The sequence below is a fragment of the Lepus europaeus genome, chromosome 11, assembly GCF_033115175.1.
Source record: "Lepus europaeus isolate LE1 chromosome 11, mLepTim1.pri, whole genome shotgun sequence".
In the NCBI taxonomy this organism is placed as follows: domain Eukaryota; kingdom Metazoa; phylum Chordata; class Mammalia; order Lagomorpha; family Leporidae; genus Lepus; species Lepus europaeus.
In genome coordinates this window covers 110,283,622-110,309,189 of record NC_084837.1, presented here as the reverse complement: position 1 = coordinate 110,309,189, position 25,568 = coordinate 110,283,622, and the positions used below count along the sequence as shown (strand labels likewise).

At 43.8% G+C, this 25,568-nt stretch overlaps 1 protein-coding gene across 2 annotated transcripts; it reads left to right on the top strand.

Moving 5' to 3' along the window:
- The first annotated feature begins 1,790 nt into the window (after positions 1–1,790).
- MORF4L1 (mortality factor 4 like 1) lies at positions 1,791–24,605 on the top strand. Of its 2 annotated transcripts, XM_062206360.1 has the most exons (13): positions 1,791–1,898; positions 7,522–7,568; positions 9,261–9,328; positions 13,908–14,024; positions 15,442–15,528; positions 16,455–16,535; positions 18,708–18,733; positions 19,135–19,223; positions 20,385–20,486; positions 21,583–21,671; positions 22,416–22,588; positions 22,839–22,923; positions 23,848–24,605. In XM_062206360.1, the coding sequence occupies exons 1-13, from the start codon at positions 1,859–1,861 to the stop codon at positions 23,930–23,932; spliced, it is 1,089 nt and encodes a 362-aa protein (XP_062062344.1). In that variant the 5' UTR covers positions 1,791–1,858; the 3' UTR covers positions 23,933–24,605. The 2 variants fall into 2 exon arrangements, with proteins under 2 accessions (XP_062062344.1, XP_062062346.1); XM_062206362.1 differs by lacking the exon at positions 13,908–14,024.
- The last annotated feature ends 963 nt before the right edge of the window (positions 24,606–25,568 follow it).

The window sequence follows — 25,568 nt, the reverse complement described above, 5'->3', positions numbered from 1 at the left end:
CCAACCCTTGGGACACTCACAGCCCACACCTGAGTGCCTGGTTCTAGTCCTGGCTTTTTATTTATTATGTTTGAAAGGCAGAGTTACAGAGAGAGAAGAGACAGAGAGAGAGACAGGGAAAGCCTCCATCTGCTGGTTCACTCCCACATGGCCAGGATTGAGCCAGGCTAAAGCCAGGAGCTTCTTCTAGATCTCCCACGTGGGTGCAGGGGGCCCAAAGACTTGGGCCATCTTCTGCTGCTTTCCCAGGCACATTAGCAGGGAGCTGGATTGGAAGTGGAGCAGCTGGGACTTTGCCTATATGGGAATGCCAGTGCTGCAGATGGCGGCTTTACCATGAATGCAGCATTGACTCCAGGCGCTCATATGGGATGTGGGTGTCACAGGTGGCAGCTTCACCTGCGGTGCCACAGCGCCAGAGGCTCTTAGTCCTGGCTTCTGATCCACCTTCCCGCTGTGGCATCCTGGGAGGAAGAGGAAGATGGCTCACCTGCTCGGGCCCCTGCTACCCATGCAGGAGACCTGGATGGAGTTCTGGCTCCTGGCTTTTATCTGGCCCAGCTCCGGCTATTGTGGATATCTGGAAAGTGAACCAGCCGACGGGAGATTCTTTCTCTCCCTCTCTCCCCATTTGTAACTCTGCCTTTCAAGTAAATAATCTTTTAAAAAGTAGTATGTAGGGGCTGGCTCTGTAGCATAGGGGGCACTGGCATCCCACATGGGCACTGGTTCAAGACCCGGCTGTTCCACTTCCGATCCAGCTCTCTGCGGTGGCCTGGGAAAGCAGCAGAAGATGGCCCAAGTCCTTGGGCCCCTGAACCCACGTGGGAGACCTGGAAGAAGCTCTGGGCTCCTGGCTTCCCATCTGCCCAGTTCCAGCCATTGCAGCCATTTGGGAAGTGAACCAGCTCTCTCTCTGTAACTCTGCCTTTAAATAAATCTTAAAAAAAAAACAACCCAATACATAAGTACTTCATATTGTAAAAAGTGTTTTTTAAAAGGATCTATAGGGTCTAGTTTTGGCGGGGCGGGGGGCCGTGAAGAGCCCTTGCTGCTTCCGTCTGCGCCCTAAGGGGCAGTGGAGGCGAGGTGAGCTGGTGTTCGTCCAGAGCGAACGAGGAAGACCCCTTCTGGGCTGTGGCAGGTAAAAGCAGAGGCTGGAGTCACACCAATGGCGCCGGCGGGCGGGCTGGGGGCTGCAGGTGGGGGACCTGAGCCCCGGCGAAGCGCTCGGCCCAAGACCACCAGCCTTTTGTCCTCCGCCTCTCCGCCCTTAGTCCCGCAGGGCGCGGCCCGGCGAGCAGCGACGGTAGAAACGGGGGTGCAACGGTGGCCCTGGGGCCGCCCACCCTCCAAGCTCCCCAGGACGCTTCCAGACGTCGACGTTCCCGAGCCCGGCCTTGGCTCTGCTGAGGGGAACCCCGCAAGCAGTGCGACCCCCACCCTTCCGCCGCGGCTGGCCCCCCGGACCCCAACCCCGGCTCTCACAACCCACAAAACCAGACCCCGCCGGGAGCCACCCGCGCCGACGTTGCGCGGGCGCCCACGCCGGGTGGGGGAGGGGCGCCTCGTTCCCGCCCCCGCCCCGCGGCGGCGCCCGGCCCGTCGGAACTACAAGTCCCGGCACGCCCCGCGGCGGCGAGGGCGCAGCGGCGCGTGCGCGGCGGCCGGCAGTTGGCTGGCGCGACGCATGCGCGGGGCGCGGGGCGGTGAGGTGTGCGGACGCTGGCAAATCGGGCCCAGGATGTAGAGCCGGCGGTCCCTGACGGCGCGGCTGACGCTGAGTTGGGTGGGGTAGAGAGTAGGGGGCGGTAGTCGGGGGTGGTGGGAGAAGGAGGAGGCGGCGAATCACTTATAAATGGCGCCCAAGCAGGACCCGAAGCCTAAATTCCAGGAGGGTAAGTTTGCGCCTTCGAGGGGGAAGCGCCTGGCGGCCCGGGGCGGGAGGCGGCGCGGGTGGCGGCGGCCCGCGGGCCGGGGCGGGGGGCTGTGCTTTGTGCGGGGAAGCGCGTCGCGCACGGTGGCCCCGGGCGGCCCGGCGGGAAAGGCTCTGTGCGGCGGAGGCGCCGAGGCGGGCGGCGGGGCGCGGGGCAGAGCCTCGGCCGAGCGTTTGTTGTTGTTTGCAGGAGGAGGGCGCGGGCGAGGCCGCCTATTGTGGGGCGGCGGCGCGCCATGGCGGCCGTTAGGGGAAGTGATGTGGCGTGGGGGAGGCGGCGGCGGCGCGGGCGACGGGGCCGCGGCCGCGATGGCGGGACCCGGCCGGCGGAGCGCGGCCGCCCGCAGCCCCGGGCTGGTCGGCGTGGGGCCGGGACGCCGAGCTGCGGCTGAGGGGGTGTGGGGGTGCGGGTGGGGGATGGGCGCGGCGCCCCGGGGCGGGAGAACTGCGTTGTAAAATGGCCGCCGCAAGATGGCCGCCGGCGTCGGCGTGGGCCGCGGCCCCGGTGCGGGGCGGGCGCAGCGCCCCCTGGCTCGGCGTCCGCGCGGGGAGGCCCGAGCCCCGCGCTCACCTCTGAGCGGCGGGCGGGGGGCGCGGACGGGGAGACAAACAAGGCCGGAGCGGGCTGGGCGCTCGGGGCGGCTTTGTGTGGCCTGCGGGCATCACTGGCTCCGCCCAGGGGCGGGGCCCGGGCTGCGCGTGCGCCGTGCGGCGGCTCGTGTGCCGCGCGGAGAAACGGATTTCGTGCGGCCGCGGACTGTGGGTGACCCGCGGCCATAAAATCTGGTGAAGTGACTCGACGGAGAATTTGTACTGATTTTTTTTTTTTTTAATGGGCGAACGTTTCGGCCGACTTGGGTGAATGGCGGCCCTGGCCGTCGGCGCCCGTGGAGTGTGTATGAGGCTGTGTTTGCGCGGGTCGCGGGGCCGGTGAGGTCTGGGCGAGGAGGAACTGCCCAGTTTCCTTTGGTGCTAGGGAGATGGGTGCTGAGTACCTCCGATGCCCTGTCCGACGTGCGCGCGGCCTGTGTGGGGGCCTTTCAAGTTGAATGCGTGCAGCTAGGAGAACTTTAAAGACGGAGCCCCAGTGTGTCGTGACGTCAGTGGGATGTGAGAGGGCTCTCCCGGGGTACTTTGGGTGATGAGCACCTCCCGCTTGGATGCCCTGTGGCTGTGTCCTCTGGAGTCGTGATTTTGCTAGGTGTTAAGAGCAAGGGGTCGATGGATGTCGTTCAGAAAGCGAAGGCCCGTGAGCCTGACGGGGCACAGAAGTTTTTTCTATCGAGGCTGAAACTCGCTATTGCAGATATTAATGGAAGCGCTCGCCCTCAACAGCTAAGCGCCATGTTGTGGCAGTGTACTTTTTATATCCCAGCTTTGTGTGGAAGATACAGACCCTGTTTTATGTGTTTGTAGAAATGGAAGAAGCTATGGGCTCTGATGTAGGAGCAACTCTGCAGCACTTTTCTATTTTTATTTCTTTATTTAAAGAGTTATAGAGCTGGTGCACTCGCTAGATGGTCCCACCAGCCCAGGCCAGGAGCTTCATCTGGGTCTCCCACGTTGTGTAGGGGCCCAGGCACTTGGGCCATCTTCTGCTTTCCCAGGTGCCTTCGCAGGGAGCTGGTTTGGAAGTGGAACAGCTTGAAGGCCGCAGCTTTACCCATTGTGCCACTGTGCCCCTCCCCCCGTGTTTCGGTTCTAAACCGCAGGAATGGTAGAGTGGGGTGGTACTAGGAAGGAACATGGAACCGAGATAGCCCAGGTCCGGTCTCCGCGCTTGCTGGGTAGTTTTCTGTTGCTTCACAGCTGAATTTAATAGTATTCTTTGTAAAACTAAAATGTTCAGAGAATATCGTGTTAAGGAAGAAGACAACAATGTTGAGTGCTACCCGAATTGAAACACCATAGAAGAGGATGTGGTGGGTAAAAGTAAGAGTTGCCAGAATTTGATTTCTTTCCTGAGGAGTGTGAACTCGGGTTTACTCACGGCACTGAATGTCAGCACAAAGCAGACGGAAATGCAGCGAGCGGTGTTCAAGCGTGATGAATGCGCAGGCTTGGCCACTTGCAATTGTTAAAGCGCAGGGTAACGGACACTTGGACGTTATCCCCTTGTGAGGGGAGACCTTTTTGTCAGGAATTAAGAAATTGGCTGATGGTGGCTTTTAATGAGCACAGCCAGTGGGAGGATGGGAACTCGGACTGCCGTTAATACTCAATGTGAAAACATTGAGCAGAATTCACCTTGACACTAGAAAGGATTAATGGTGGAGAATAGTGTGAAAACCCTACCAAATCTTCAGCGAAAATCAACGATTTGTTATCCGGGGTCATGCTAGCTGGTGTTTCAACAGAATACTAGGGTTAGGTAGCTAGAATGGAGGTCAGAAGGTATCAGCCTTAGGGTAGTTTTTGGCAGCAGCCATCAAGAAAAGAGAGGTTAAGCCATTTTTGCAGTACCTTAAAAATGTCCATGGAAGTGGAACCAGGAAGCACACAGATAGGCTCTTTGGTGCTGTTGTTTGTTAGCAGTGTAGTTTATTTGTACCCCTAAGCTGTTGGAAAAGTCACTGGTCTTGGTATCTCAGTCTCCACTTTGATTCGAGTTCTGCCAAAGCCCAGTAGCCTTCTCATTGATTTTAAAGTAGAACTGCACATTAATTATGTAGAGAATTTTGATTTCAAAGTAAAATTATTGGGTCCTTCTAATAAAGGTCTCTGGTGAGGTTTGAGAACCACTCCCAAAGACTTTTCAGTCAGATTCAGGAATCCTGTACTGGCTATCTATGTAACTTTCAATTCAACTTGTCATGTGCTCTAGGGCTGGTGAACTCTGTGCTTTTGTGGAAGTTTTTTTTCCCTCCACCTGGACCCTTTCTTCGCCATGACCTTAAGGGTTTTTTTTTTTTTTTTTTAAAGATTTATTTATTTATTTGCAAGGCAGAAATACAGAGGTCGTCCATTCACTGGGTCACTCCCCAAATGGATGCAGTGGCCAGAGCTGGGCCATTCAGGAGCCAGGAGTTTCTTCAGGTCTCTCACATGAGTGCAAGGGCCCAAGTGTTTGGGCCATCTTCCACTGCTTTTTCTAGGCCATTAGCAGGGAGCTGGATTAGAAGTAGAGCAGTTGGGACTCGAACCAGCACCCATATGGGATTCAGGCAATGCAGGCAGAGGCTTAACCTACTGAGCCATAGCGCTGGACCTGACCCTCCTAAGTTTAACTCATTTGTCATTCTTCTAATGAAAATCAGTACAATATAAAATGTAGGACATGTTGTCAACTATTTGGTTACTATCAGTACTCCTTACTAATGTAACACAAATCAGACAAAGGAAAGACATTGAGAATATATTGAGGAATAGGAGACTTGGTGTAGAACAACGGTTCTAGGTTGAGGGTGTGTCAGTTTTTGAAGATTTTAAAAATAATTTTAATGTTTAAGTTCATATTGCCCAATAGTTTCTTCAGAATCAAGATAGTAGGCAGTTTTCATTTTAGAGCTAAAATAGCCGACGCTATATATTTTTGTTACCTCTGGGTTTGTTGAAACCAAGTGGACTGAAAATGTATAGGATCTGTTGTACATTCAAACAGAATTTGAGGTATTGCTTAATTTGCCTGAGGACTTCCAAGTCTCAATTTTTTTTTTTTAAATTTATTGATTATACAGTAAGAGTGGTAACTTCTTCCTGCTGGTTTACTACCCAAATGCCTACAAACACCTGGGGTTGGGCCAGGTGGAAGCCAGGAGTAGAAGCTCAGTCCAGGTCTGCCACATGTGTGGCAGGGACCCAGTACTTAAGCCGTCACTCAGCTGCTGCTTCCCAGGGTGTGTAGACAGGTCTTCCATCCGCTGGTTCACTCCCCAGATGGCTGTAACAGCCGGAGCTGAGCTGATCTGAAGTTAGGAGCCAGGAGCTTCTTCTGGGTCTCCCATGTGGGTGCAGGGACCCAAGGATTCGGGCCATCTTCTTCTGCTTTCCCAGGCCATAGCAGAGAGCTGGATTGGAAGAGGAGCAGCTGGGACTAGAACCGGCATCTATATGGGATGCCGTTTCTATACTACCCTCATTGGAGGCCTGGATTGCATTCCTTGTTGCTGCCCTCTCCCTGCTCAGCCACAGCTGTTGGAGGCATCTGGGGAGTGAACCAGCGGATAGTCCTTTTTCTCTGTGCCTCCACTCTGCCTCTCTGTAACTCTTTCAAATAAACAGATATCTTAATATAATAAATATCTTATTTATTTGAAAGAGTTAGAGGCAGAGGGAGATAGCTTCGATCCACTGGTTCACTCCCCAAATTTCTTTTTTTTTTTTGACAGGCAGAGTGGCTAGTGAGAGACAGAGAGAAAGGTCTTCCTTTTGCCATTGGTTCACCCTCCAATGGCCGCTGCCGCCAGCGCATCTCGATGATCCGAAGCCAGGAGCCAGGTGCTTCTCCTGGTCTCCCATGCGGGTGCAGGGCCCAAGGACTTGGGCCATCCTCCACTGCACTCCCGGGCCACAGCAGAGAGCTGGCCTGGCAGAGGGGCAACCGGGACAGAATCCGGCGCCCAAACTGGGACTAGAACCCGGTGTGCCGGTGCCACAAGGCGGAGGATTAGCCTGTTAAGCCATGGCGCCGGCCCACTCCCCAAATTTCTGCCGTGGTTAGGTCTGTGCCACACTGGAGCCAGGAGCTTCTTCCAGGTGCCCCGCTGTGGGTGCAGGGCCCCAAGGACTTGGGCCATCTACCACTGCTTTCCCAGATGCTTTAGCAGGGAGCTGGATTGGAAGTGGAGCAGCTGGAACTTTGCCTATATGGGAATGCCAGTGCTGCAGATGGTGGCTTTACCATGAATGCCAGCATTGACACACAAGAAACAATTTCTTAGAAGTTCCTATTAAAAAAAAATCCATCCATCTCTGCTGTATAATGAACTTTTTCAAAAGATTAGTTTATTTGGAAGTCATAGTTGAGGGGATGGGAGAGCTATCTTCCATCTGCTGGTTTTCTTCCCAGATAACCGCAGTCAGGAGCTTTTCCTAGGTGTTCCACATGGGTAGCAGGGGCCCAAGCCCTTGGGCCATCTGCAGCTGCTTTTCCCAGGCCATTAGCAGGGAGCTGGATGGGAAGTGGAGTAACAGGTACAGGAACTGGCATCCATATAGGATGCTGGTATTGCAGATGTTGGCTTAACCCACTATGCTATAACACCAGCCCCTGTAAAGTGAAATTTTAACATATAGAATATTTTAATCAGAATTGGAAGCAGAGATAAAGGTGGAATATAAAGTCCTAAATATAGAAAAACTCATGGGAGAAAGCATTAAAGAATTTGTGTTCCCAGATAATAAAAACAGCCGTTAATTCTTGCCACTGGGTAGCTTCAGTAGATCTTCTTGCACAGATGACTGATTTAAAGAATAGCATTCTAAATTTTAGTGTGTGTGTAGTGTTGACATTTCAACGGAAATGTTGTCCCATATATAGTCTTACTTGTTTTCTGAGGAATATTGTAATACGAGTGTGGTAGTTCTCAGATGTCTTTTTGTATGAAGAGGAATTACAGTTAATCCAGTACTTTTTACTTTTACAGGTGAGCGAGTATTGTGCTTTCATGGGCCTCTTCTTTATGAAGCAAAGGTATGAGATCTGTTTTCTTTAGTGAAATTGGCCAGAACTATTAAGACTTTTTAAATATCAAATTACAATGTTAAGAGAGGTTCAGAGATTCCATGTTCTCTGGTTTCTCACTCTTGCCTAATGGGTCGAATAATTAAAAAATTGCTACTCTCTTCTGACCTACTTGCTGAAGGTCCAGTTGTGTGAAGTAGCATTTAAAGGAAAATACAGTTTTTTTAATGAACAAATTATAAAATAGATAACAGTATAATTAAGCAAAATTCCATGTAAAATACTGATGGGGTTAATAGTATGTCTCAAAAGTTGTAGGATCATTTTGAAGAGTTCTGAGTAATAGCCATTTTCACCATTTCTTACTGTGGTTTGAATACGTGTTGTATTGTTAAAGTTCTGAAATGGCTGGTTGTTGGATTCATGGAAATGGTTGGGAACTTTTTAAAAGATATGTGTGTTTATCTGAGGGATTCTTACACAGTTTAATGTTAAATTATGAGTGCTATTGATCATTTATATATCATTTTGAAACACTAAATCTATTTTATAAATTGCTTTTTTTCCTGACATCAAAACATATCAGTGACTAATTTTAAAATGACTGTTGAAGTAACTTACTGTTCTTTTTGGTTTGCCTCTGATAAACTTTTTTTTTAAAGATTTATTTTATTAATTTGAAAGAGTTAAAAGAGAGGTAGAGCCAGAGAGAGGTCTTCCATCCATCCGCTGGTTCACTTCCCCAAATGACTGCAACAGCCAGAGCTGAGCTGATCTGAAGCCAGGAGCTTCTTCTGGGTCTCCCCACGTGGGTCGGGCCATCTTCTATTGCTTTCCCAGACTACAGCAGAGGGCTGGGTCAGAAGTGGAACAGCCAGGATTCGGGATTCTAACCATCGCCCATATGGGATGCCTGTGCTGCACCACAGCGCCAGCCTCGCCTCTGATAAAACTTTTTTAAAAAAGACTTAGTTATTTGGAAGGCAGAGTTATGACAACACAGCCTGCACTGGGCCAGGCCGAAGCCAGGAGCTCCATCCTTGGTGTCTTGTCCCTCGTGGGTGCAGGGGCCCAAGCACTTGGGCCATTTTCCACTACCTTCCCAGGCACATTACAGGGAACTGGGTTGCAGTGCAGCAGCCCAGACTTAACCTGCTATGTCACAACATTGGTCTCCTCTGTTAGACTTCTTAAGATCCAAAATCAGATAGGCATCGCTTGTCACAGTGACTTTTCTGAAATGATACATTTTTATTTGCCTGGCTTGTTTTAAGAAAATAATTTTTAAAAAAAATTTCTCAGTTTGCCAGTTACTTAATCTAATTTTCAGAAATCATATAATGATTGTTCCTAATGCAGTTTAAATACGTCGGTGAAAATAATTATTTAAATAAATGTAATTCCTGGCTAGTTAGACTTTGATAAAGCACAAACATAGCTCTCAATAGCTGTCCTTGTCCTTGGTAGCTTATCCATGATAAGGGTTAGTGTGAAGTTTGATGGTATGGCTCTCAGCTTTGGCTCTCTTGACTGATTTGCAGGTCAATGCTCTTTTAGTCTTGCTGTAGAAAGGCAAATTTTGTTTTGTTCATTTTGGCCACAGAAAAGATTATGTGTCTTTGAAAGGTTGGATAGAGTAAAAACCATCTAGATAGTGTCTGTACCTCTCTTAAAATTGTTTTTTTTTTTTTTTTATTTCAGTGTGTAAAGGTTGCTATAAAGGACAAACAAGTGAAATATTTTATACATTACAGTGGTTGGAATAAAAAGTGAGTATTAGCCCTTTTACAACAATTTTTATAATTAAAGTGGCTTGTGTCACTGGTACAAGCATTGCTTTTTGTGTCGTTATAATGTAATACAGTGCGTATTGAAATAAGGGTAAACCATTTATAGTGTGATGAAATTGTTAACTCAGCTGTTTTATTTATTTTTTAAAAAATTTTTGAAAGAGTTACAGAGAGATCTGCTGGTTCCTTCCAAATGGCCGCAACAACTGTGGCTGGGTCAGGCCAAAACCAGGAGCTGCTTCTGGGTCTCCCACATGGGTGCGGGGACCCAGGGACTTGGGCCATCCTCTTTTCCCAGGCCGTTAGAAGGAAACTAGATTGGAAGTGGAGCAGCTGGGACATGAACTGGCGTCCATATGGGATGTCAGCGCTGCAGGCCACGGCTTTAACCAGTACCACGGCACCAGCCCCAGCTGTTTTATTTTTAAATGTGCTTTATTTGAGTGTAATGGTGGCTTTTTTTTGGTTTTGGGTATCCTGAAATTTTTGGCCATAGTAGAAACCCAGTGAGACTACCTGTATTATTTTGGGCAATTATACTTAAAACCTGTTGGGTTTTTCTTTTTTTAAAAAATATTTTATTTGAAAGAGTTAGACTGAGATCTCCATCTGCTGGTTCACTACCCAGTTGGCTACAGTGGCCAGGGCTGGGCCAGGGCAAGCCAAAGGAAGAAGACAGGAGCTACTTTGGGTCTCCTATGTCGGTGCAGGGGCCCAGGGACTTGGGCTGTTTGCTGTTGCTTTCCCAGGCACATTAGCAGGGAACTGGATTGGAAATGGAGCAGCCTGGACTTGAACTGATGGCATATATGCAGCTTAACCTGCTGCTCTGCAGTGCTGGCCCTTGTTGGGTTTCTCTGTCTAGAAAAGGGAAGAGGCTAGTAGATTGCTTAATTTGGAAAGACTAATAGCATTTACTATCATCTGAACTTTGGAAACATTTTAATAACAGGAAATGGTTTCATGTAGCTTACCTTTCGCATAGGATTTAACACAGATAACAAGTTCAGTTATAGAATCTAATTTTCTGTGCCCTAGACAGATACTGGGTATAAATTGAACACATTCTACAATATCTAGCTGGTAGAATTGTTTCTCAACGATAAGTCATTCTCTTTGGGGCACACAAATAACCCAATCGAATAGTGTATCTAGGCCTTCTCTTTGGTAACTGATTGCTTTGTGTTTTTTACTACAAGAGGTTTTGTTAATGATGGTTTGTCCTTTGAAATGATAGCTGCCAATAACTAGTTCTTTAAGAATTACTCGCTAGTGACTTCAGGTTTTTTGTCACCTGACCTAGGCTCTGGTGTCTTTCACCGTGGAAGCAATAACACCTGACTTGATGAGTACTTCATTGATGTGGAAGGAGGGTTTTTCTGTATCAGCCCTGTAACTTTGGTCTTGTTTCACACAGTCTACTATCCAGGTGGCTGCCTACACTGTCAGTCACTTGTCACCTACTTAAGGCTCAGAACCATCAAACTTCAGTATCTCCCACTAGTATAATTGTGGAAAGGTAGAAATCTAAAATACATAAATGTACATTGTGACAACTTTAAGATTTCTTTGTATTTGAAAGGCAGTGATCTTCTATCTGCTAGTTCACAACCCAAATGGCCACAACAACCAGGGCTAGGTTAGGCTGAAGTCAGGAGCTGCTTCTGGGTCTCCCTCATGGGTGTTAAGGACCCAAGCACTTGGGCCATCTGCTGCTTTCCCAGGCCATTAGCAGGGAGCTGGATCAGAAGTAGAGCAGCTGGGACATGTAGACTGTGGCTTTACCCGCTATACCACAATGCTGGCCTCAAAAGAATGAAATGTGAAGCGAGTATTTTAGTATTTTATTTGACTTGTATTTGCCTAGTGATATTCTCTGGATATCTCAGTAATGTTGAGAGTGTTGAGTTATAATGAGAATTTCAAGGCTCTTTAGAATAAATAATGTCTCATTGATGTCTGAGTTGAAAAGTCCAAGTAGGATATCAGAAGAAAACTCAGTTAAATGCATAGGATTAGATTCACTTTCCTACCACCTCCTGCATACATGTAAAGAATTTCACCTGTAAGCTGACTTACAGCTTGTGGACTTAGCTCCTTTTCATATGTAATAGATATCTTGAATAAAATCACACATAGATGTCTACAGCTCAAAGATTGGATTTTAGTTGGCATTTGTAACTTATCAGAAACTGAAAATACCAGATGCATGTATTTTGCTGATTTTTTACTGCTGGACTTTTTCCTTTGGCATGTTATGGTTGTGTAATACAGGTTGTGTAATACAAATAAGTGATAGGCCTGTAGATTATTTGTTCTCGGGTATTACTCCTCGGGAAAGTAAAGGGGGACAATGGCAGTAAGTATTAAGGATTTCTGTATTATCTGTATAGGTGTGTCAAGAGAATGTCTCTTTGATTTACTTGGTAGTAGGTAAATGCAAATTGTGAAAAACTTGACATTGCCTTTTAGAAACCAGTTGGAACAAACTGTAAATAAACCCATTGAAAGGGAGAGGAGTTGCACAAATACCTAGCCAGGTGTTTTGTGGAAGCAGTACCCAGAATCCTGACTTTGGAAATCAGTCATAAGCAATCTTTAGAAAATTCTGAAATTCTTTGATGCTTGACTTATTTACAAAAACCTTGCGTGTTTGGTTTTCAGTTACAGTAGTGATGTTTCTGAGAGCAAAGGATTCAATGAGAATTCTCAGCTCTTTACATGTCAAGGGAATTGTGGTAGCAACTTGATTTTATAGATGTAGGTGCTTTTTTTTCTAAAGCTTTTATTTAATGAATACAATTTTCATAGATAGATTTTGGGAATATAGTGGTTTTTCCCCCGTACCCACCCTCCCTACCCCCACTTCCATCCCACCTCTTACTCCCTCTCCTATCCCATTCTTCAGGATTCATTTTTAATTAACTTTATATACAGAGCAAGTGCTTCTTTAGATGCCTTTTTTTTTTTAAGATTTAATCTTATTTTTATTTGAAAGGCTGACTTAGATGCGGAAAGAAAGATGTCCGTCTGCTGGTTCCCTCCTCAGATGCCTGAATGGAGTGATCCAGAGCCTTTGTGTGGGTGCAGGGGCCCGAGGGCTTGGGTCATCTGCTGATTTCCTTAGGCGCAGTAGTGGGGAGCTGGGTTGGAAGTGAAGCAGCTGAGACTTGAACCAGTGCCGGCCCCTAGGTGCATTTTAGAACTCAGGAGAAGGGATTGGTAAGGCTCTAGAGTGGAACCTTGGTAATTAAAAATTGTTTTTATCTCCTTTGATTTCCAAAAAATTAGAGAAGACATAAATACATTACTTTCTTTTTATAGATTTATTTTACTTGAAAGGCAGAGTTAGGGAGATAAAAATAGATCTTCCATCTCCTGGTTCACTCTACGAATGACCACAAGAGCCAGCAGCTGGACAAGGTTGAAACCAGGGACCTGAAACTCCATCTGTGTCTCCATTGTGTGTGGATGGCAGGGACCAAGCACCTGGGCCCTCTTCAGCTGCTTTCCCAGGCACATTAGCAGGAAACTGGATCGGAAGTGGAGCAGCTGGGCTTGAACCTGCACTCAATATGGGATGCTGGTGTTGCAGGAGATGGCTTCACTTTACCTGCTGTACCACAGTGTGGCCTCTAGATAAATAACTTTTTTTTTTTTTTTAAGATTTATTTATTTATTTGAAAGAGTCACAGAGAGAGGAGAGGCAGAGAGAGAAAGAGGTCTTCCATCCTCTGGTTCACTCCCCAGTTGGCCACAATGGCTGGAGCTATACCGATATGGAGCCAGCAGCTTCTTCTTCTGGGTCTCCCACGTGGGTGGAAGTGGGTGCCCAAGTCCTTGGGCCATCCTCTACTGCTTTCCCAGGCCATAGCAGAGAGCTGGATCGGAAGTGGATCAGCTGGGACATGAACTGGTGCTCATATGGGATTCTGGCACTGCAGGCGGCGGGCTTTACTTGCTGTGCCTCAGTGCTGGCTCTGATAAATAACTTTTTAAAGCGTAAGATCCTCTTGTTGTGAGTGTTGTGGTGCAGTGCATTAAGCTGCCCCTTGGGATGCCTGTAAGCATATTGAGGTGCTGTTTGAAGTACTGGCTGCTCTACTTCCCTGATCTAGCTTCTTGCTAATATGCCTGGGAGGCAGACGTTAACCCTGGTACCTGTGTTCCTGCCACCTGCGTGGGAGGTGCATATGGAATTTTGCAGCTCTTTGACCTGGCCTAACCCTGGCTGTTGGCAGCAAATGAAAGACACCTCTTACTGTTTCTTCTCTATCACTCTGCGTTGCAAGTAAAATCTTTAAAAAATTTTTTTCGTTTTGCAGATTGATAGCATGCCTTCAAAAACATCATACAACAAAGCCCTAATCCCTGAATTGGAATTTTCTTAACTTTAAATATTTTCAGAAGCATAATAGAAATCATGATACTTCTAAATTTCCAAAAGAATTTGACACGGACATTTATATATTCCGTTTGTAAATGAGTCTTAATATAGCTTAAGTTAAATGCTGCACCTGGTTACTGAGATTACTTTGTACTGTGCTGTCTGTATCAGAAGTGCTGGGAGGCCCAGGCGCTCTGAAAAAACTTTGAAGACACATGAGGATATTGTAGCCCTTTTTCCTGTTCCTGAAGGAGCTCCCTCAGTACACCACCCCCTCCTGACCTCTAGGTAAATGCATGTTTTAAAGTTTTCTCTAGGAAGTAGTGTTGAGGATTGCTTTTAGTTTATTCATTTTTCCTTTTGGCTGTATTCTCTTAGAGGTCAGAGATGGGAAGTCATTACCCTGAGAATATACCTCCTGTGTCACTAAAGGAGCTCCATCAGCAGGAGAAAAGACTGATTTACTCAAAATGTTGAGCATTCCCTCAGAAAAATTTTGAGGAAAAAACAGACCATCAGAAATCTTGTTTTAAAGCAGTGGTTCTATTTCAGTCACAAACTAGCCTTCTGGTCAGCCTTGGAAGTTAGTACATTTACTTGTAAGTGACAAAAGGTAGAGAAGAATGTAGTCTGATAAACTGTTGTAATTATTTAGTTTTACCAATTTAGTGGAGTTGATGTAGGTGGTGTTTGAGTATTGTAGACATCCTCATGATGCTTGGCTCGTGACTGTTATGTTACTAAGGATTCTCACATGGCTTTCTGGTTTACCTTTTGTTAACAGTCCTGAGATAGGTGCTGTTGTGTCATTTAGAGATGTGATGAGAGGTACAGAGAACTATATAACTTTGCTCTTACTGTTTAACGGTTTTTCTATTTTTTTTTTTTAAAGTTTATTAGAGACTACTGTGTGTCATCTTTGGTAATTAAAAAATAATATAACATTTTTATTCCGTAAAACTAATAACTTCGGGACTCAGTTATACCAGGGTACTTAAAAAAGTCAATGGAATAATGGAATTAAAGGATAAATTTGGGAGTCTTTGGTGTATTCCATGTCAGAATGCCTGGTTTGAGCCTTTGCTCATTTCTGTGGATTCTAGCTTCCTGCTAATACACATCCTGGGAGCAGCAGGTGATGGCTCAAGGGGTTGGGTACCTGCCCCCCACAGTTTGAATTCCTGGCTCCAACCCAGTTTTTGTGGGAATTTAGGGAATGAATCAGCTGTTGGGAGATCTGTCTGCCTTTCAAGTAAGCAAAAAATAAATTATTTTAATGAAATTCAAACTTAAAGTTTGAAATTCATAGTTTTTTTTTCTCTCCATAATGCACATTTCCCATGAATATTTTGAGGACCCTGTATACATACAGATTTCAAGATTTTTTTGCACCTCAGTGTTATCTGTTAATTCTGTTTTCCATGAATTTTTGAAGTACACTGTATTAGATCACTTGTGAATGATTTGAATCATCTGCTTTTGGACTCTGGCAGTTTATAAATGTGGAATACTTCTGAGAATATCATACTTCTCTTTTTACAGAACAGATTTGTCATTCGTTTTTTATTTCATTCGCGAATGAATTTTTAGTGCTAGTTCGTCAAAATCAAATGTGTGCTTCTTGTATCTTTTTTTTTTTTTCCCAGTTGAATGGATGTTGATTCAGTGAAAATGTTTTTAAGTATTTTAACTTTTCTTTTCCCAGTTGGGATGAATGGGTTCCAGAGAGCAGAGTACTCAAATATGTGGACACCAATCTGCAGAAACAGCGAGAACTTCAGAAGGCCAACCAGTAAGTGTTTTGAGAAGTGATTATTGAGAAATGTGTAGATTAATTTTGTACATGGACTGAATAGTGGAAGTCATGTTGGTTTCCTACCTATAAAATGATTCTCTTCCTGTGTTACAGCTTTGATTTCAAGTCAGACAAGCTTTTTCTAGATGAACGGGGTAGCACACCTGTACTGGAATCTGTCCTTAGTGCTTGGTAGAAAATAGCAGAATGATGGTGATGCTGTAGGTGTAAATCCATGGCTGGATTTCTTCTGCCTTAACTGGGCTCCGTGGAAGGGAATGTTGGTGGAGTGGAAAAAAAATGCCAGGTGTCCTGTTACTGTCCTTTATCTCTGAAAGCACATTGAATGATAAGCACCCTGAAAGACTATGTGGTCCTGTGATTGTTTTCTTCAGTCTGAAAGCTGTAGTGTGTGTTAAAAAATAATAAAATGGGATTAGTGAATACCAAAACAGAAATGGAATATTCAGTTGTGAGACACAATCTCTTGTAACATTTTACTTTATGGACTTTGATAATAATGGAGGAGAGAAGGACAGAATCTTCCATATATTGGTTCACATTCTAAATGCCTTCAACGTCTGGGGCTGCCCTAGGCCAAAGCCAGGAATCTGAAACTCAACCCACTGTAGGTGACAGGGACCAAAGTATTTGGTCCTCCCAAAAGTATGCGTTACTGTGATGCTAGAATAGGAAGTAGTTCCAGGGCTCCAACCTTGGCACTTTGTTAAGGGATCTGTACGGAATGCCTGCCACTGTATAAATATATTACTTGTTTGTCCCCCTTGTTTAAAACTTTGTACTAGTTTGTGTAAGTTTGGGACCCCAATTGGATTATAAATTCCTGATGGAATTGGGCTGGTACAATTTTCCCACATAAGTACACATTTTTTGATGATAATATTACTGACATTCTTTTGAAGGGAGCAGTATGCAGAGGGGAAGATGAGAGGGGCTGCTCCAGGAAAGAAGACATCTGGTCTGCAACAGAAAAATGTAGAAGTGTAAGAAACTCGCTCTTTGCTTTAATTTTTTTTTGTTTTTTATATCTTTGCTTTAATTTTACGTGGTGTTTTTTTTTTGTTTGTTTGTTTGTTTGTTTTTTTTTTTAAGTATAATTCAGATCTGGATTTTGAGCTTGGACACATTGGAACATGACTGGAACTTTAAAAATTAACACAGATTTCTGTTCCTCAGGTTTCAGGTTGTTAAAAGTCATTGAAAATGCATGTTAAATATGTATGTGTTCCTTATTTTGAAATTACTTTTAAGATTTATTAATTTAAAAGGCAGAATTACAGATAAAGAGGGAGAGAAAGAGATCTTCATCCACTAGTTCACTCCCCAAATGGCTGCAATGGCTCAAGCCAGGAGCCTGGAACTCCATCTGAGTCTCTCATGTGGATGGCAGGGTCCTGAGCTCTTGGGCTATCTTCTTTCCCAGGCGTATTAGGGAGCTAGATAGGAAGTGGAGATGCCACATCTTGTACCAGCGCCCATATGGAATGCAAAGTAGTACATGGTGGCTTAACCCACTATGCCACAACTTCAGCCCCTTTTATAAACTTTTAGAAGAGACCTATTTTTAGTGAATGGTTTTTCCTGAAGAGCTTAAATCATAGTTCAAATTGAATCTTAATGGCTTGTATTTTGACTATATAATAGTTATAGGACTTAGAAATAATACAGACAGATCATGTTGATATGCAGTGTTTCATACAATGATCGAGAAGATAGAAGCAGGAATGTTCAGTAGTCCTCACTGTAGGGATTCATTGAAATAGACAGTCCACTGATCCTTTATTGCAGAGGTAAGATCAGTTGTCAGTATTTATAGAGTAAAAGATTGAGTGCTTTTAACAAATGTTTGTTGTAAAAGTGAATCTAGAGCTTTGCAGGTATAATACTGTACGTAGGCTAGCCATATTTTTTATGTTTAAAGTCAATTATAAGTTAATTTGAGTTGAAAAATGAGTTCCAAGACTAAATTAATATAATTCATAACATACATTGTGTATTATTTTTTTAAGATTCATTTATTCGAAAGAGTTACAGAGAGGAGAGGCAGAGAGAGAGAGAGGAAGGGAGGACTTCCATCTGCTGGTTTACTCCCCAATTGGCTGCAATGGCCAGAGCTGCGCCAATCTGAAGCCAGGAGCCAGGAGCTTCTTCTGGGTCTCCCACATGGGTGCACATACCCAAGGACTTGGGCCATCTTCCAGTGCTTTTCCAGGCCACAGAAGAGAGCTGGATCGGAAGTGTAGCAGCGCGATCTCAACCGGCACCCATCTGGGATGCTGGCACTTCAGACCAGGGTGTTAACTCGCTGTGCCACAGCGCCGGCCCCATTTACAGAGATGGGGAACCATTTTTTCTGCCAAGGGCCATTTGGACGTTTAAAACATCATTTCTGGGCCATATTGCGTTATCAGCTTAAAAATTAGCCTGCTATAGACTTACTGAATTCTGTGTTTTACCTGCAATTGGCCTCAGCAAGGCCAGACCAAATGATTCTGTGGATGTTCCCCACCCCTGATATTTTAAAACTATAGCAAAGTAAAATTCAGGTGTTCTGGAATGAGCCTACGAAAGTAATCCGTAATCAAAGCTTTGTTAGCTGTTTTCTTGGGTTCTCGAAATAGCTATAGCTAATTGGGTAATATGATAGACTACAAATAGGCATGAGTTTTTACTAAAGATGATAACATACGAAGGAGACATCAGCTTTGTTCTAGATATGGTAGAAGAGGGTATAATATTTAAATGGAAGGATTGTAGAGAAGAGAAAACTAAGTTTGAACCAATGAGAGTAGAGTAACATTGCTGTTTAAGACACGCAAGTCTATAAACAAGATTAATGTTTTGGGAAGGGGAACAAAAACAGTAGGGAAAGTAAAACGGAAACTTCTTGGCAGAATTAATAATGTAAACTTTAATGTGATACTCTTATAAACTGCATACTTTTAAAATATACAACTTTGGTAGAAATTATCCATGTATTGGGTTATTCTGTTAATAAAAATCCTTGTTTCTGAACAGGGGGCCTTTTTTTTTAAAAAAAATTTTTACTACCTCATCTTACCCAAGGCAGTATACCTTTGAATTTAACTGTGATAAAAGAGATCTGAACAAAGGCTGTTTTTACTGATTTTTTTTTTCTCCTTTTCTTCTTTTAGGAAAACCAAAAAGAACAAACAGAAAAGTAAGAATGTTAACTCTCTTAATATTGATTGATTATACCATTATAACATCTTTTAATTTGCTGTGTATGTTTCTTGATGGTCGCAAATGAGTGTCACAGCAGTTTTGAGGTAGATACACAGTGGGAGAGACCTAAGTCTGACGATCTTTATGCTGATGAGAAACTGTTAAAGATTTAAATTTATGACTCCCCAGAAAAGATAACTTTTTTAAATAGATAGAACATAGTGATATTGTGTTGCTTATATAGTGTTTGGTGGAGCTGATCCTAAAAGTTAAGTTTCCACTGAAAATGATTTTTTAACTTAGATTCAAGTAACAGGATCTGTCATAGACTGTTTTTCTTTAAAAGTTACTAAACAAAAATCCCCCTACCTCTGCCCATCACCCGTGTGTTAATAGCGCCTGGAAATGGAGATGGCGGCAGTACTAGTGAAACGCCTCAGCCTCCTCGGAAGAAAAGGGCCCGTGTAGATCCTACTGTTGAAAATGTGAGTTTTTTCTTGCGTAACTATTAGAATTTTCAGTCAGACACAACCTTCCTCCTTTCTGCCCTTGGGTAGAGATTTTATATATATATATATATAAATCCTAATTTCACCTATAGCTCTCGACTTGCACACTTCATCATCAGGGGTTTACTGTACAAGTTCTGTGTTTTGTTTTTTAATTTTTATTTTTAAATTTTTATTTTTTTGACAGAGGACAGAGAGAGAGAGAGAGAGAAAGGTCTTCCTTTTTCCGTTGGTTCACCCCCCAATGGCTGCTGCGGCCGGCGCACTGCGCTGATCCGAAGCCAGGAGCCAGGTGCTTCTCCTGGTCTCCCATAGGGTGCAGGGTCCAAGCACTTGGGCCATCCTCCACTGCACTCCCGGGCCACAGCAGAGAGCTGGACAGGAAGAGGAGCGACCGGGACTAGAAGCCGGTGTGCCGGCGTGGTAGGCAGAGGATTAGCCTGTTGAGCCGCGGCGCCTGCCACAAGTTCTGTGTTTACACACAAGATCCAAGTATTTCTTCAGTGTTGGAGGACAAGATAGATTTTTTAGGTCATATTAAGTGACCTCTCTGAGACATATCCAAGATGCTTTAATGAACCCAAAAGAGATGCCATGAAACCCTGTAAGTTCTGTGCTTTAAAGATTTTGTTTATTTGAAAGGCAGAGATACAGAGGGAGGGAGAGACAGAAGTCTTCCATCCTCTGGTTTACTCCCCAAATGGCTGCAACAGCCGGAGCTGGGCCAATCCAAAGCCAGGAACTTCTTCTTGGCCTCCCACGCAGGTGTAGGGTGCTTGAGCCATCTTCTGCTTTTCTAGGCCACAGAAGAGAGCTGGATTAGAAGTGGAGCGGCCTGGACTCAAACTGGCGCCCATATGGGGTGCTGGCTCTATAGGAGGCAGCTTTACCTGCTATGCCACAGTGCCAGCCCTTCCCCCGAGATTTTTGTCTTTACTTTTATACTATTTTTTAAATATTTTATTTTTTTACTTTTGTACCATTTTTAAATGGACAGTTCTGCCTGCATATTTGGCGTCTGCAAGCATTTGATCTATTCCTAGTGTCCTTAAAGGTCAAAATCCCCCTGTGGTCTAGAGTTGCTCTTCAGCAAGAAAAGATGGGTTTCTGACAGTTTTTTTTTTTTTCCCCATTTAGGAAGAAACATTCATGAACAGAGTGGAAGTTAAAGTAAAGATTCCTGAAGAGCTCAAACCATGGCTTGTTGATGATTGGGACTTAATTACAAGACAAAAACAGGTAACTTGAAAACGTCACAGATGGTAATCTGTGTGCTCATGTTCGTTCTTGCCACTCACTTCTGTTACTTCAAAAAGGAAAAAAAAATAAACTTGAAGTTCTACAATGTGCTGAATAATACTTTAGCTCAGAGACTGAAGAGTTATCAAAATATATTGGCTTTATGAGTTAATGGTTTAGAAAAAGGTGAAGATAATTCATTTTGGGGGTTGCTAGGTCAGAAATGATTCTGAAAGTTGATAAATGCAGAGCAGGGTGTATACACTGTCTGTGAGAGTGGACTATCCTCACCGATGTATGGGTGGTAGAATGCAGGCAGAAAGCACTCAGTACCACCTACAAAGTGGATTTCATGATCTCCAAAAGAACCTGAGTCTAATAATCTTCTATGTGTAATTATTGGTTTTCAGGAATGGGAATGTTTAGTAGAGGAGGAGCATGTTGACCATAAAGAATTCATTCGTGAACATGAGGAATTCTGTAGGACAAATGAAGCAAAAGGGGTTAGGAATGGAGAGCAGAGGTTGCTTGGGGATGGTGACTTTAGAGACTGTCGCTCATCCATACCATGTGGACTTAGTTTGAGTCCTGATTTGAACTCTTTAAGGATGGGTCTTTGTTACAGCTAAGCTGCCAAGATTGAAGTATGGCTCCAACTGCTTTTCTACCTGTGAGATTGGACAGGTGTCAACATTTTGTGTGTTTTAGTTTCTGCGTTTAGTGGAATGGTGGTTCCTTCTTGATCTTGTTAGAATGCAGAGAGATAATTAGGTAAAGTTAGCTTCAGACTGAAGCTGGCATGTCATATACAGTAAGTTAGTACTTGATAACGTGAAGGCACATCTCTGTGTGGATGGGGGTGAGGGTCCCCGCGGATTGCTGATCTTCAGAACTGTGCTGTGCAGTATCTTGGCCACTAGCACATGCGGCTGTTCGAGTGACGTTTTGTATAATGAAATTTTCAGTTCTTCACATAATCTGTTTCATGTGCTGAATATTTTGTAGTATATGACCTATTACATGGAAGCTTTTGTAGTCTTAATTTTTCTTTTTTAGAAAAAGAGAATATTGTTTAAGTGTGTTTTTATTTTCTTAGCTGTTTTATCTTCCTGCGAAGAAGAATGTGGATTCCATTTTGGAGGATTATGCAAATTATAAGAAATCTCGTGGAAACACAGATAATAAGTAAGACTGTTTTTTCCAAGTAGATGCAAAAATGCTTGTCCTCAAATATTTTTATTTTCAAATGAGTTAGCAGAAGTTGGCAGAATTTCATTGACTTGACATTAGGATTATCTGGCAAAGTCTTATCAAGACAGATAATAGAAATTTTAGGCAAAAGTGAAGTTGTGTATAGGCACTCTTAAAAATGAAACTCCCCTCCCCCCCCCCCCCCACACACTTTAAAAATATTTGAAGGAATTACAGAGATAGGAGATCTTCTGTCCATTATTCTCTCCCCAAATGCTTGCAGTGGCCAGGCTAGGCCAGGCTGAAGGCAGGAACAGGGAGGTTCATTTGGGACTCCAGTGTGGGTAGCAGGGCCCAAGCACTAGCGCCGTTTTCCAAAGCTTACCCACTGCGTATCAGCAGGGACCTGGATTGGAAGTAGAGCAGCCAAAACATGAACTGGCATCCCATATGGGATGTGCCATATGCTGCAGTGCTAGCCCCTAGAGTTTAACCCTTTTAAAATGTAAAACGCTAGGTCATTTTGAGAGTTGCAGTTTGCCAGGTCCTGCTTGTGCATATTTTTGAGAATTATTTTATGTCTCTTAGTAGATCTGTTTGTTAAAAAAAAGTCTCCATAGTGTTCCTTGTCAGTAGCTCTACCTTTAATTCCTTAACCCCTTGGTGGTTGAATTATCTGAGTTGTCTCTTTCAGTGGCTGCTTTTGAAAATCTTTCCTCCTCTCGCCCCATTTATCAGGGAGTACGCTGTTAATGAAGTTGTGGCAGGGATAAAAGAGTACTTCAACGTAATGCTGGGCACTCAGCTGCTCTATAAATTTGAGAGACCACAGTACGCGGAAATCCTCGCAGATCATCCTGACGCACCAATGTCCCAGGTGTACGGAGCGCCACATCTACTGCGATTATTTGGTAATAATACCATTAAGAAAACAGGGTTTTACTTTTTTTTTTAATTGAGCCTTCAATAACTTAAGTTTTGTCTCCCTGAAAATGACTGATAGGTAAACTAACTTTCTATTCTGACTCCATTTCATTTTGAACCTTGCTCTAAAAAGTTAAATAGCAAAATCTGCTTTAAAATCAGTGAAGGAACTGGTGATGGACATGGTCGTAGTGTCGCCTTGAATATAACTTGGTCTAAATTCTTCTCATTACGTAGTGCGAATTGGAGCGATGTTGGCCTATACACCTCTGGATGAGAAGAGCCTTGCTTTGTTACTGAATTATCTTCACGATTTCCTAAAGTAAGTCTGAGTAAAAACTAGAAACATGAATTAGTGTGTTATGCTAAAATTGGAACTGATACTTATATGTTAAAACAAAGCAGTGGTATTAGATTAAGCGTAGTTAAATGGTTGATAGAACAATTTAAGTGCAAACCTGTGAGAACCTCAAACAGTGGAGGTGGAATATTGGAATAATAGAGGAATCTAAACAGATCTGTAGTCCTGGTCTCTATCAGTGCTAGTGTGTTTCTTTGGCACACACAAGTGCTCCACTGCTTAATGGTTTAGGTCCTCTTCTCCTTTTTCTTTTTTCCCCTTTGTTTTAAAGTTTTATTTATCTGTACGATAGAATTAACAGTGAGCAAATGAGATACTGCATCTGCTGGTTTACTCCCTAGAAACCCAAATGCCAAGGCTGAGGCAGGCTATAGCCAGGAGTTAGGTGTTTCTTCTGGGTCTTCCATGTGAGTGGCACTGGGCCAAGCACTTAGACCCATTCTCCACTTCCTTCCCAAGCAATTAGAAGGGAGTTGGATAGAAATGGAGTATCCAGGACTTGAACCAGCTTAGTGTGCTACACTACAACACCAGTAACCCCCCTCACCTTTTCTAATGTAATGTAATTTTAAGCTTGAAATATACTTGTGAATTCTGCATCTGTAAGGGAGCTAAAGAAAACATCTATTTTTTTTAACAATTAAAATGCCTCACAGTTGGATAAGAAGTTTCTTAGAAGATTGCCTAAGCTCTCCAGTTGCAATTCAGGAGTGATCTTTGTTATTTTGAATAAGGAGGTGACTCCAGACTTCATTCATTCTTTCATGCTTAGTTATCTAGTAGGTAACCTTATGTACCTGAATTAATTAGCTTGGTTTTACAGTGAGGTAGTCAATAATATATTTCAGGAAAATCCTTATAATGGGGTAACATTTTATTTTTTAGGTACCTGGCAAAGAATTCAGCAACTTTGTTCAGCGCCAGTGATTACGAAGTGGCTCCCCCTGAGTACCACCGGAAAGCTGTGTGAGAGGCGGCACACTCACTCACTAACATTGGCATCTCTGTAAACACATTTTTGTTTCTAGTCCTTCTCTTGTACAAATGATGTACTTTGAAGATGTTAGTGTATAACAGAATTGATGTTTGTTTCTGTTTGATTTTGAACAGAGAAAATAAAAGGGGTTGCAGCTCCTTTTTTTCTTTTCTTACTTTTTCATTTCAAAGTTGCTACCAGTGTACTCAGTGCTGGACAGCAGAGGGACATGCTGTAGAGTGTTTTATTGCCTGGTCGACAAAGCTGCTTTGAATGCTGGTGGTTCTATCCCTTTGACACTACGCACTTTTATAATATGTGTTAATGCTGTGTGACAAGATGCTCTGATTCTTAGTGCCAAAGGTTCAATTCAGTGTATATAACTGAACACACTCATCCATTTGTGCTCTTTTTTTTTTTTTTTTTTAAATGGTGCTTAAAGTAAAGAGCCCATCCTTGGCAAGTCATCCATGTGGTTCCTTAGGCATTTTATCTTTGCTGAAATTGTTGAAGAATGGTGGCTTGTTTCATGGTTTTTGTATTTGTGTCTAATGCACGTTTTAACACAATAGACGCAATGCATTGTGTAGCTACAGTTTTCTGGAAAAGTTGATCTTTTAGGAATTGTTTTTCAGATCTTCAATAAAGTTTTTCTTTAAATTTCAAAGAGCAGTGTGCGCGTGTGGATGTGTGACGCCTTTGCTGTGTACTGCTTGTGTTTAGACCATGACTTCAGGTGGGTGATTACTTCTCTGGTTTGACCCTTGTGGAATGAAACTTAACCCAGCTTGACTCTTACAGGGCAGATCAGCCAGTTAGGTAGAATTTAGAAGTTCGCGTGACTAGCTCTCTGCTTTCCCCCAGACTTAATGAATTGGAGCATTAAAGACACTTTATCTGTGTGACAGCTGTACTCTGTCAGTGGTTGTTTTCAAGGCATGTACTAGAGAAACATGAGCTAATACTGTGGTATACAACAAAAGCATTTGTAATGTGCAGTAGTTCTCCCCTTTGTTAGAGATATCAGAGTGGTTTGTAATGATGACACTCCTAACAAAATGCAATAAATAAGTTCAGGTGGCCAGAGCTGTGGCAGGACAAGAGGGAGAGAGTTCAGAAGAGAACAGCTGAGAGAGTTAAGCTTTGAATATAATATGGTAGAATTTGCTTTGTTCATTTGAAGGAAACTTCCAGGTTGTATTTATAGTCTCCCAGCCTTTGTGGTCTCTGCTTACTTGTGCTCTGCTTTTTTATTTACCCTTTTGTCACAAGTGTACTGATAGAGTTGGATTTTGAACAATTATGCATTGTTGCCTGAGAGCTCTAAGTTACTGAATTTTACTTTGTGGATGTGATATTTTACTGTGTATCCGTGGTCCTTTGAACATGAGTATTACTTGGTTAGGTATACATATTTAAAGATTTGTTTGTTAGGCACATCTATGATAGTAGACTTTTTTTTTAAGATTTATTTATTTGAAAAGCAGAGATAGAGCTTCCATCTGCTACTATTCCACTCCCCAAATAGCCAGAAGGGCCAGGGCTGGGCCATAAAGCCAGGAGCTTCATGCAGGTCTCCCATGTGGGTACAGGGCCAAAGGATTTCAGTTGCCTTCTGTTGCTTTCCCAG

What these genes read in the sequence shown, in the direction of transcription:
- MORF4L1 (XM_062206360.1), top strand. Translation starts at nt 1,859, where the DNA reads ATGGCGCCCAAGCAGGACCCGAAGCCTAAATTCCAGGAGG. An exon ending in CAAAAAGAACAAACAGAAAA is followed by an intron (nt 18,734 to 19,134) that starts GTAAGAATGTTA and finishes GTGTGTTAATAG; the next exon opens with CGCCTGGAAATGGAGATGGC. An exon ending in TAGATCCTACTGTTGAAAAT is followed by an intron (nt 19,224 to 20,384) that starts GTGAGTTTTTTC and finishes TTCCCCATTTAG; the next exon opens with GAAGAAACATTCATGAACAG.